The following is a 13,271-nucleotide window of genomic DNA, read 5'->3' as shown; positions in this document are numbered from 1 at the left end:
ACATTTTGAAATACTATTCAATATTGCCAAACAATAATATTTAGCAAAATTACCAACCTGTTACATAATTATGTAGATTGAAGAGCTTAAAAGGTAAAAAATGGTATGAGTGCGCAAATGAATTGTATAATACTAAATTTCTGGACATCTAGAAACTTTAAGCGCCTGAAAGCAGGCCATTATAAATTTTATTCACCTTTTAACTCTTATTTATTTCAATATATTCGTCATTTTTTCATTATTACAGTTTGTTTAATGAATATCAAAATCTCTGGCGATCCTTAATCTTTCACCAAGAGCTTAAACAACTCACGCTTTCCTGTTAACACTCCTCAAATGTAATACAATTTCATTCACCCAACTAAACCACAGTGCGCAGATGCAGCCACGCTTGGTTCATCTCCTTTTTCTTACTTTTTCTTGCTATTTTACTTGTCCAGCATAGCAATGTTTGCGGTTTGCCGCCTTTATTAACAAAGAAAAATCGTTTTTGAACAATACTTTGATTGTTATGCCATTGTTGAGTGCTGCAGGAGGATATCAGAAAATTAAAACCAACTGCAACAACAACAAATGCTGCAGCTGGTATACAAAATCATAGCAGCAATCTTCTGCGCGAAGATCTTCAAATTTACTACAAGTATTAGTTCTGTGCACACACTCGCGTACACATATACAGCGCTTTGCATCAGTGATATTATTTCGATGTTGTTGCCTTCCTTTTGACCATTACAATGGAAAATTGAATAAGCCATCGGCGGTGAAATGAGAAATATTGGCGCAATTTGCAGTTAAATTAACAATTGCTTTTATAGGGTTTGCAAAAACACACACACAAAAGCATGCTCATGTTGATATAAATCAGCCTTTACGCACATGTTGTTGCTCTATATATGGTTCCATCATCGGTGCCATAGTAATACAAGGTGGTTTCCAAAGTAAACAGGACTTTTTGAATCTAGCGCCCCCTGGTGGCGCCATCTATATGTCGACTGGTGCGTTAGAATCTGCTATCTTTATCGATTGTCCAGTGAGAATTTCATGACATTTCATAGATTGGAAGTGAAGTTATTGCGTTTTAAGTGTCAGTATGTTTGTGTTATCGTTGCGAAAATGAGCTTCGAACAAAGAGCCAACATTAAATTTTGTTTTAAAATTGGTAAAACCGAAACGTTTCAATTGATGAAACAAGTTTATGGCGATGATTTCCTATCGCGTTGCAGAGTGCTCGAGTGGTTTAAACGTTTTCAAAGTGGTTGTGAGGACATAAATGTGAGCCAATCAAAATCCGTTATCACCGGAAATTCCATCGAAACTGTGCGTGAATTCATCAAAAATCAGCCGAAGTCATTATTGAAATTCATGGAAATGGAATTGAACATCTCCAAAACATCGATTTATCGCATTTTGACCGAACATTTGGGCTTACGAAAAGTGTGTGCAGGGTTTGTTTCGCACACATTGACTGACGACCAAAAATTGCTCAGAATCCAACATTCTAAGGACGATTATTTGACCAAAACTCACCTTTTAACCTTTAACCACTCCCTGTATTCACCTATTATGGCACCGTGCGACTTTTTACTTTTCGGAAAAATGGATTTGCCCATGAGAGGAAAGCGTTATGCAGACGTAGTGGCCATTCAAAAGGCTTGCACCGGCATACTGGCAGCCATACCGGCCAACGAACTAAAACACTCGTTCGACATGCTTTTGGAACGTGCAAAAAGCTGTATTGAAGCAGAAGGAGAGTATTTGGAATAAAATAAATTAATTTTGCCGAAAAACCATTTGCTTTGTTTTTTTTAAGTCCTGTTTACTTTGGAGCACACCTTGTAGTTATTTGTTGCAAGCGAAAACAATTGCGATAAACGATTGCCATTTACTTCTCCAACACACACAGATATAACACACACACATAAATATATTTTCATATCACCACATATCTGTATATTTTCCCTTTTCCATTTAGTTAGCTACGTGAAAATTGCTTTGGCATCTCTCTCGGCCGCATTTTGGCGCCCCGCTAGACTCACATTGCCGCAAGCGATTTTAAACAAACGTGCCACAAACTGGGAGGTATGTACTTTTTCATTGTTTACAGCGGGAAATCGATACTATTTTTCACTTTTCGCTGATATTTTAGCATTCGCTATTTATTTATCGTGCAACTGGTACTTTCGCATTGCTTTCGGAGATGTAAATATGCCTGTTAAGAGATTTTATATAAAAGACTTTGGTGAGCGTGCTTCAAACGCAAATTGAAAAATAAAAAGCAAACTGAAAATGAAAATACACACATTTTAGTTTTGAAAATAAACTGATGATACTGTCAGTATCGTTAGACTGTTATGCCCACACGGAATGCTTTAGCCAGCTCTGCTTTCTTCTGAATTGTTTGCAAGGCACATACTTTCCGTTTGTACGTAGAGTCCTCTACTTCAGAGTAGTTTAGATTTTATTATGGCTCCCCATTTAAAGTGTTAACAGTCTCACTTTTCTACTGAAAATATGCATCAAACACTCCAAAGCAACATGCAAATTCAACATTCTCGACATTTATTAAACTAAAAGCCAATTTTTCTAACTTTTCTTGGTCTGTGAAACACAAAAAAAAATTTTAAAACTATGATCTCTTTATTCTTGGATAAATATAAAACCTCTTTTGTGAGCTATCTTTATGCAGTACTGCACTAATGTCCAAAAAACTAAAAGTAAGTATTAAACCCTAAAATCCAGTAGCCAGTTTTGTGTTTCACAAGTTCACAAATACAAGCCATACATACATTTATGTGTTTGTTTTAATTCCTCTTTCGACACCAACAATCTTTTTACTACTCTCTTTTGAGAATATAATACAAGTATATATATATCTATCGAACTTACCACAAATGTTCATGTAATAAATACGTCGAACGCATTTCTTCGTTGCGCTGTTGGTTTATGCGCTGACATTGTCATTTGGTGGGCCAATAAATATGCGTTGCTCGTTGTCGGCAACAGTGTCCTGGTTGCACACATGTGGCGAGCTACTGAACATGAAAGCAAGCTCAGTGCGTTGCAGTTGCAACGAATGTGGCGCATTAAATTACATGTTGTGCGCCAGCGAGTCCAAGAGGTTTTGCCAGCACAGAAATTATTGTTGCACCAAATGGTGGAGTGACTCGCATTACAGCCAGACGCAGTTATCTGCACGTACACACAAATATATTGCAAGTATAGGCGAAATGCATAAATAAGGCATTCCAAAGTGTCAAGAGTACGACGCGAACTTGTAAAATACAAAAACGTTCACGGTTGCAAATAATTGTAATGAGCATGTTACCAAGTTGCAAGTTGTCAAGGTGCTCTAAGTTGCGAATATTTGGTAGCTAGTTGCATAGTGAAGATATTGGATATTTTCTTCCTTATTTCGATCTTCTTTTTCAGAGGACCTGCACATTCTTCCAATGAGCCTCAAATTTTTAATTCAAATCCCTTTCAACTTTGGTTTCATGTATTTTTTTGGTATTCACCCTTCACTTCTAAATATCTTTCGCCAAAATTACACTAGTTAAAGCACACAATTTTGCAAGAACCTTGCTGCCATCACAAAAGCTGACCCTCCTGACCATGCCGAGCATCATAAAAACTGTCATAATTTCCCAGCCGCCATGTTTAGCGACCAGTGAGCTCTAATTTACACCGACAGCAGAATATTTTTGTGCACACAACTCACTTTCGCTTGAAAACTAATGTTCCGGAGTCCCATCAACATACACAGTAGACTTCCACGGCAGTCGCCACCTTCATCCACTCACTGCCGCTACTTTTGTTTTGCTTTATACCACACCGCCCTATATGTGCTCATCAAAGGTGACAGAAAAACTACACATTCATAATACATATATGTAAATGCACAGCAGAAACATTATTTCTTGTTGGTTCTTACTAAAAATGCAAACTACGGCAGTGTCAGTTAATGACTACCGCGCTGACAGCCCCTGACTGCGACGACCGCCATCGGTGTGGTGACGCCGCCGTTTATTCTTCGTTAACGTCATTATCATTAAACACTTTCGCGCACGATGTTCATGGTTGTATTATGCTGTGCTGCGCCATGCTATGCTGTGAATCATGCCCGCGGTTGAGCAGCCAAGTTATTGTCCTCACCATCCACTGGCGCTACTTTTTTATAATTGTCGAACTTAATTATTCTGCCATTTCTTGGTGTTACATGATGTAACTGCGACGTGGCTAAATGCATAAAATTCATGAAAATTAAGTTGGAGTTGAAACAAAAGTTGCATATCATCTTAACTGCATTAACAGTGTTAGTGTTCTCTTGAATGCGATTCATATTACGCAGTTTTTGTAACCTTTTTTTAATTGATCAATCTCTATCTGTTCTCAATACAGCCAATTGAAACAGGAACCATCTCTATTTATATTTTTCATAATAAATAGCTTCGTCTTCTCGCTACAATATTAGAATGATCGGTTATAAACTCTTTGGTTGAAGAAATGTTACCTCAATTTGTTAAGTATTCTCAAACAATCAGTTATCAGATATTTTCTTTCTTGAAGGAAATTTCATACAATTTTTTAACCCCCCGTTGAGTCATATTCTTTTTTACACCCTACTTACTCTGTAACGTTTTTTTTAGGCTGCATTAGATTGTATTTTTGATTTTACTCGCAGTCATTCATTAATTCATTTTTAGGCTCACTGAAAGCTTTTTTGCGCAAGTACTATAAAATATCATATTGAAAGCTCTCTGGATGGCTGAGGTAAGAGTCGAAAACCAAACTTTAACCCAGTTTAGCAATGTTAGTGTTTCTCATGAGCTTACATTATAGTTTTTTGAAGTCTCATAGCAGCTTATTGAGCTTTCGTTGTGGAAATTAAGCTTTCACCAAATTGTATTGAGCTTTTTTTTAAATAAAGGGCTTTTCTTAGCTTATAAACTTTCATTGTAGAAATTAAGCTTTCGCCATAATTTATTGAGCTTTCCTTCTAGCATAAAAAGCGTTTTTGTTGCTTATTGAGCTTTTACTATACTTTATTGAGCTTTCCTTATAGTGTAAAGAACTTTTTTTAGTTTATTTAGCTTTTACTATAATTGATGGAGCTTTCTTTGTAGCTTATTGAGCTTTTACTATAATTTAAGCTTAAATTATTAAGCTCTCACCATAATTTATTGAGCTTTCCTTGTAGCATAAAAATATTTTTGTAGTTTATTGAGCTTTTGTTTTGGTTTTTGGAGCTTTAGAAAATATAAAAAAAATCAGTTTCTTTTATATGAATTAGGCGAGCTAACGAGCTTTTATTATTTTTGAAATCGCATTTGCATGTCTATTCAAAGCCTCAACAGTCGTTTTCTTCTGAGTGTCTATTTTTAATGATTCATTATTAATTTGGTGCAAATCGTTCGTATAAGGCGATTTATAACATATTTTAAGGAAAATGGACACATACCTACATACAAATTTCTGCATCTACCCGTTGCTCTCTTTTCAAACATCGAGGCCTTACAAGCATTGTTGCAAGCACCAACAATCACTTTCGTGTCTACTAAATAGGATTTGCAACACTCGCTGCCAAGGCGGCACCTCCCTTCGGCCGATTGGCAAGCTTTCATTAAGATTGTTAATTTAAGATCTGTGGCGTAATTTACTTTGCCACGTAAGAGAATGCTGCTCCAACGTGCTGCATGTAGTTCTAGTATAAATGTAATCGAGCTTTCTGAATATATGTGTAAGTGTATGTGTGCGTGGTATGTGTAAGTGTACTGCCTTTTACTTTTAATATGAGGAAACGGCAGCGTTGGCGATAAAAGAGTTATGTCGCATTTAATAGACACCGTTGGTGCCCGCAGAAGCTGCTAACAAAGGATGTTGCACTTGCCACATTTGTGCGAACACTTTTTGATTTTCGCTATGTGCTGCAACATTGCGGCGTGTGAATGGTGCGTTCAAATGAAATTTTATGTTTTTCTGTATATGTGTGTGTATTGAGCTGGGGTTGCATGCATGTGGAATGAACATACATGACAGATATATGTACATATGTACCTATGTGGTGAATAATGACATGTTGCATGCATTCCGACGTTCACATTTCCTGCAACATGGCACAAATAATCAACAGCACAATACAATAACACACACATTAAGAACCTACAATTATCATGTGTGCATGTGTGCGTGTCCATGTTTACCTTTTGCCGCGATTTGCGCTTCATAAAACTGTCTCAACGTCCATCATTCCAAAGCATTCAAATTTGATTTTATACTTGCCACAGACATAAATATACACTCGACTCCGGCTGCCGCGGCAGGAACACGGCAATTGTGCATGCAGCGAGGCAGCTAAGTTTCCATCAACGGAAACACAACTCGTCGCGTAATTGTATTAAATGAATTGTGCAACACAAGCGTGGCAAGTGCAACATGAAATCATAAGCAAAAGTGGCAGCAAAAAGTCTTAGTCTAACAGAAAAGGCAAAAACAAAGCTTGCAACCAATAAACAGCAGCCATGCAACACGAAATAATAATCTTCGTGGCATCAACGCACACATACATATGTAGAACACAACTTTCTGATTGTGGCAGTCATTACTCGAGACAGCCGCGGCTACTAACGTTCCGATCAAACTGTCCAATGTTAAAATGTCGGGACCGCCCTTGCACTGTACACCAACCGCCATTTAAACGCCACCAATGCGGCTGCCCATTGTCGGCCGTCCGCTCCTGGTTGCCTTTTACTCACTGCCTTTTTCGTTGGTAATTACAGTTGTTACGCCTTGTTGCAGCTTCGGTGTGTGCCTCAGCGGCGTGACTGCTGCCGTCGCCGCTCTTGCCACAAAGGCGCCCTTTACACAAGCCAAGTGCAACATCTGCATCGCGCAAGTTGCAGAAAAACAGAAAAAAAGTCGTATTCGGTTGCAGGCAGCCAAAGTGTGGCAGAAAAACTCAAGAACTGAACAGAGTTGAACCAAAGCAAAAACAATTGTGTCAGCGCAGAAAGCGCAGCAGCCGCAACAATAAACGCGCAACATGCCACAAAATGTGCTTGCAACTACGCTGACACAGCTACTACTCTACTAGCCAACGCGCTGTTGCACGAAGCTACTTGCATGTGTTCATTCACAACCCTCCCCCCAAAGCTCCATCGTCATTATATTTCATTTGCTTTTTAGTATTTTAGTATTTCTTATTTTATGCATTTTTGGACACATAATACAATTGTGGTTGTTGTTGTTTTTGTTTTTCAAACACCGCTTTGCGGCCGCACAAAACTCGAGCACCTTCCTGCCATAGCGGTAGCGCTCGTCGTCTGTGTTTCGTTGCTCTTTTGCATCTCTCCTTTTATTTACTTTGTGTTCTTGTATTTTCTATTGTTGTTGTTTTTGTTACATTAGCTTCCTCTCTGCTGTCGGAGCGCTAACTTAGCTGCTCTGCTGTTCTTACAAATCGAATATTTTGGTGTTCTAACGCTCGGCTGTCTGTAGTTTGTGATGTTATGTGTGTAGGTGTGCACTGGCATTGGCTTCTCATTTGTTTTATTTTTGTAGTTGTTTTGTTTTATGCTACATTCCTTTTTACCCCTTTTGCCACTTGTTACAACTTGTGATTTTAGCTTTAGTTTAAGTGTCTGATATAATGATTATAATTGTGTGGCACGAATGGGAAGTTGCACAGGAATGGGAACGCTGAAAGAAAGGAGGAATTCGTTAGATAGTTGATAAATGAAATAAAGCGCAATATTAACAGGTAATGAGAAATTAAAGCAGCAGGCATTAGCATGTACGCAGAGTACGAAACACACATTAAGCCGTAGAAAATTTAAATTATTTAGATCCACCTTGGGTTGAAAGCTAAAAAAGCGTATTATAGCCTTCACAGATGCATTTCTTATAGCATAAAAGTGTATAAAAAGATCTTTAGCTTGATTTTGACCAGTCATTTTGTATTACAGCTATATACTATAGTGGTCCGATATTGGCGGTTCCGAGAAATGAACTAATTTTTATAGAGAAAAAGATGTTTGCAAAATTTCAAATAAAAATTAAAGATGAACGGCATACGCATTGAAAAATATTTTCAAAAAATATTATAAGTTTATTATTATTTTTTTTGTTTTCGCATGAAATTTACTTGTTGTTTTTTTATAATTAAACAGATTCTAAATATATTGTAATAAAAAAAAATATATGTATGTACGAGTATATTAGGCTGTTTTTTTCCGAACTATTAATTTTTTTCAGTCTCGTCACGAAATTTCCTTGGAAATACCCTAAAAAAAATTACCTGAAATTTAGCCCTAAATATTAACATTAAGAACTGGACCAAGGCATGTAAAATTTTTCATAGAAAATACACTATAATCGTGAGTTTTTATCTTTAAATTCCTACAGATCAGAGATTTTTTATGGCATCGCTTTGAATTTAGATGCATATTTCTCAGAATTGTTCACTCTACAAAAGTGCCCAGTGCAACAAAGTCGTAACTCATACCGGCTAGGTAGTACGGGGCTCTAAACCCGATTAGTCCACGAAATTCGCATTTTTTTGTAGTTATATATCTCGTAAATGACAAGAGCTACAGAAAAAATGTTCAGGACAAACTTGTAGGAAATTTTATTTGCTATAAAAAAGGTACGAACGCAAAATCACTGTAATTAATACTTCTCGAGATGTTCGGCTTTTTAAGTAAGGCTGTATGGAATTTTCATAGATGGCATATAATAAGAAATCTATGAAAATTCTATAAGTTAAAGAAGTTAAAAGTCCATAAAATATTATATTTAGCGATAACCAAATTGAACAGCTGAGTTTTTAAATGGATATATTCTAACCTTTTGTTACTAACGAGAACATATAGTGTTCTAGGAGAAAAATATCATAGCCTCGAAAACACTCTGCTCAATATTGATGAAAAAGCAAATAGATCTTGAAAAGTCGAGTGGTTTTTTTAAAGACCTCTTTCTATACACAACACTTTTTTGCTTCGCTTAACACCTACTAACAACTCTACAAAGAATTTAATGGTTTGTTTTAGTTTTAAACATTCTAAACACGCTTCATAAGGACATAACTTGTTAACATTTTCATTTATGCTTACAAAAGATATGCTCAACAGTGCAAGATTTAATCAAGTAAACACAACATGAGACAAGAATTGTGCGAACTTTTATAACTTCCGTATTCACAGCTGGCACACAGCTTGATAAGCTTGCGAACAACTAAGCAATACCATGCATTGCTCCTGCATGCTCCCGAATTAATTAATCAGTGTTCCCGATGCTTTAGCACATTTTATTGACCATCATATGGCCGTGTATGCACAAAAGCAAGTGTGCCGCTTAATTTTTCGCCGTTAATGGCCATTCGCTGAAGCTCGTCTTTGAAGCTTAGCAAACATTTGTAGGTTTACCCAATTCTACTAATATCTAAACCAATACTTACAAGTCATAAAAGAAGCTTCAAAGGAACGGTTAACTTTGTTAGCAGTTTTATTACGGTTTTGAATGGTTTTATGCCGTTATGTATAACTTACATGAAGTGAAATAGTGTGTTCAGAATTTAAATGTGGTTATTTCCAAGACTAAATGCAGCGCTGGAATTTGAGAGCATCGACAGATTCTACAGACGATGCTGTAGTCAAATACGAATGTACAAGTAACTCAGCTGTGGAGGTAATATTTCTAAATTAAATAAATTTCGACTTCAGGAACAAATACGTATTTGGACATCACAAAATACAAAAAATTGTCTTATGAGCTTCAAGTTTCAATTCAGAGATTTTGTTTTTTGTATAATCATAAGCATACAGCCTTTTAAAAGTCCGGCAAAATTTTCATTATACACGAATTTCTAGAAAATATGTAATTCAACAATATCTAATAAATATTACGGGTAAACCAAGAAGAGATACTTTTATCAACGCTATAACAACGTTTACAAATTGTTCAAATTTATTACGAAAATTTATTTTATGTAAAGAATGTGTTTCACGCGATTCGCTCAACTTATGGTCAGCACAATATGTATTATTCGAAACACCATCTTCCATCTTGTGACCAAACATTCAATATTGGATAATATTCGAGCGAATAGACCACGTCCAGCAAGCAGTGAAGAAAATATAGCAGCCGTAGCTGAGAGTTTACAGAAGATCCAACATTTCGAGCCAAATTTTGTTCAGCGACGATGCCTATTTTTGGCTCAATGTGTATGTAAACAAGCAAAATTGACGCATTTGGAACGAAGCGAAATCTAAAGATATTCAACAGCTGCCATTTCATTCAGAAAAAAAGTTTGGTGTGGCTTATAGGCCGGTGGAATCATCATCGGTCCACATTTATCCAAAAATGATGCCGGTGAGAACGTAACCGTCAATGGCGACTGTTATCGCGCCATGATAACCGACAAATTTGATACCTGAAATTGAAGATTGTGATCTCGGCTTCATTTGATTTCAACAAGACGGCGCCACTTCACACACATCGCATCAATCAATGGATTTATTGAGAAAACACTTCGGTGAGGAGATAATTTCACGTTTTGGACCGGTCGATTGACCATCAAGATCGTGTGATATCACATCGTTAGACTTTTTCCTGTAGGGGCATAACATCACACGTGTCATTCGCCTGTTATCAGTTGAAATGCTCGAAAGAGTCATTGAAAATAGGTCTTAAGGGATGGACTATCCGAAACGTAGCGCAGGCAACATTTCAAAGAGATAAACTTTCTTCATTTAATTTGCAATTTATATGGAATGGAATACCTTTAAATAGTTATTTTAATAAATAATAAATATATTTTGTATTATTGGAAACCACAATAGGAAAAAATACAATTTAGAGTCACGCTTTTTTAAAGCAATTTTTTTTTTATTTCAAAAAAAAGGGTTTTTTTTACATTTTTCTTCTTTTTGCACAACTTTTTTAGATTTCTTCACCGCGTTTTTAGCTTTATCTTTCTATGTTTTTAATTATTATGCCCTGACTAGGATATATTTATTATGTGTAGGTAGTTAGGTAGAAGTGCAGCCCTGTTGTCTATCGGGCTCAATTAGCACTTGATGTGCCATTTTGATACACTATTCGTAGAACCTCCTGTATCTGCTATTACGTTTCACCTTCTCTCTCAAACCATTTTGAGGTTTCGATGAAACTACTTATGTCCGATATGCTTTTAGTAGAAATCCATTCAAGGTTTGGTGCTTGATGGATTCCAAGTGTTTAGTGTCGGATCTGTGCTAGAGCTGGGCATTCACGGAGGAAGTGGAAAATTGTTTCCTTGTTCCCTGCTACTCCGCAGCCTCGGCAGATGTCTTTGTAGGGCATACCCATTTTGGACGCATGGCCAGTGCCCTGTTGTGGTAGCTGTTACTCTGTAGATACTTTTTCTTGACCTTTGTCATGTAATTAGTATGTGTAGTCATTGAAATTTTATCCAAAAGTAACCGTCGGACATCCTATAATGTAACTGACTACATTATAGGATGTCCGACGGTTACATTTAGCCATATCCGCCTCTCTATTTATACTCGAGGAAATATAGATTTTAAATTTGTCTCACTTTCTTTTATCTTTAAGAAGCCGATCATTTGTCGGAACCGATATCGGTCACTACACCATACAGCCTTCACACATACTGAATGATCGAAATCAAGTGCCTTTATGAAAGACAATTTGATAGGACTTTTTATTTTCCCGAAAATTGACATGGATTAGTGGGCAAGTTTTTACAATTCTCGAACAAATTGTGCAAATTGGTCTACTACAGCATAAAGCTGCTATTAAAACTTGCTGATAAAAATTAAAATAAAAATTTAAATATACACTTAAACCCTTTTGTGATTTGAAAAATTACCCTGTTCTGGGCATTATAGTGTCGGTGCAGCCAAAATTAACGTTTCCCTTTGTTTTAAATGTTTTTCTGTTTTATATTGTCGCTTGTTGTTTATTCACTAACCGCTACCGCACTGTTTATTTATGTATTTACAGTTATTGGCCAACAAACCACGCCGCCGGAGTTGCCAATTTACGGTGATCCCTACACGGAAATTGCACTGAATCTAGTCTTCCCAAAGGGGAATCCGACATTCCTGCTGGACGGCAAAAAATTGCAGCTGCTGCAGCCGCTCGATCGCGATGAGGAGAATCTGAGTCACATTGTCTTTCAGGTGAGTGCACGAAAGCAAGCACAAGCTAGAACACTAAAACTAAAGCTGGGCTGAAAATAAAGTGAAGCAACGTGCATGAATGTGAGGGTTTTTAAATGTGTATATGTGTGTGTTTGTGATTGCATGCCATGCGGCGCGCTGAAGGCGGCTGGCTTGCGGTGAACTTTATACAACTAAGTCGGACGTGCAAAACGCTAACAAGAACAACGAAGAGAAATACGCATGTGCAAACGTATGTGTGTGTAGACGAAAACAACCCGCCGTGGCTTGCCGCTGTGAGCTTTTATTTGGTGAAATGCAAATTTTTTATGGCGAAATTTTACAGTTGCACGCCACAAAATATGCCGGCCGGCCAAAAACAGCATGTAGAGCGCTTAGCTAATAACCTGAAATATGCAAGCGCTTTATGGCTGCTTTACTTGTGCCATTTGGCGTGCAGCGCAACAATTTCTTAAGCACATCTTCTGCTTATGCAAACCACCAACGGAGTGCTTCGCTGTTTCTGAGTGTGTGTATTGTTATTTCTCTCTGTTTGTTTATTTAAAACTATTGAGCGATTTTATTTGCTTTTACTTATTTTTGGTATTTTTGGTTTGTTAATTTTATTTTAATTTTTTTTCTCATTTCGCTGCACCACAGGTTTCCTGTTCGATTCGCAACGCAACCAACAAACGACGCAGCATTCCGATTATTGTGCGCGTATCTGATGTCAACGACAATGCGTCGCGCTTCAGGAACACACCCTATGAGGTCACCGTGCCGGAGGTAAGCAATGAACAATTTTTATGCAATTACAAAAACAAGCAACACCATGCTTACATCAGCTTATACGAGTACATACAACGTGTTTGTGTGCGTGGAAATATTGGCAAAGAGCGCAGAAGAAAATTAAAACTTTCGTAAATCTACAAAAAACATATTTTTTGTTTGTGTTTTAACTTTATTTGCAACCTTAAGCAGTCGTTAGCTAGCCTCTTCGCCGCAATCTTGATAAGCTGCTTAGCGGGAAGCGACCTGCGTCGGCGCACCGGCTCGGCATGTTGCTGCATTATCGCGAAGCGAAATTTAATTTCTTTATTTTTTATTTCACAA

The 13,271-nt window shown here is 37.2% G+C and overlaps 1 protein-coding gene across 1 annotated transcript in view; it reads left to right on the top strand.

Moving 5' to 3' along the window:
* The window catches only part of LOC120777560 (cadherin-99C), a 70,688-nt gene that overhangs the window by 5,095 nt on the left and 52,322 nt on the right, over nucleotides 1–13,271 (top strand). The window contains exons 2-3 of the mRNA XM_040108956.1: nucleotides 12,001–12,179; nucleotides 12,819–12,944. Of these exons, the coding sequence (XP_039964890.1) occupies nucleotides 12,001–12,179; nucleotides 12,819–12,944 (305 nt within the window). The remainder of the gene's footprint in view (nucleotides 1–12,000; nucleotides 12,180–12,818; nucleotides 12,945–13,271) is intronic.

This window comes from Bactrocera tryoni, chromosome 1 (assembly GCF_016617805.1).
Source record: "Bactrocera tryoni isolate S06 chromosome 1, CSIRO_BtryS06_freeze2, whole genome shotgun sequence".
Taxonomy (NCBI): Eukaryota; Metazoa; Arthropoda; class Insecta; order Diptera; family Tephritidae; genus Bactrocera; species Bactrocera tryoni.
Note: the sequence above shows the minus strand (reverse complement) of the source record. Positions and strands in the feature narration are given on the sequence as shown.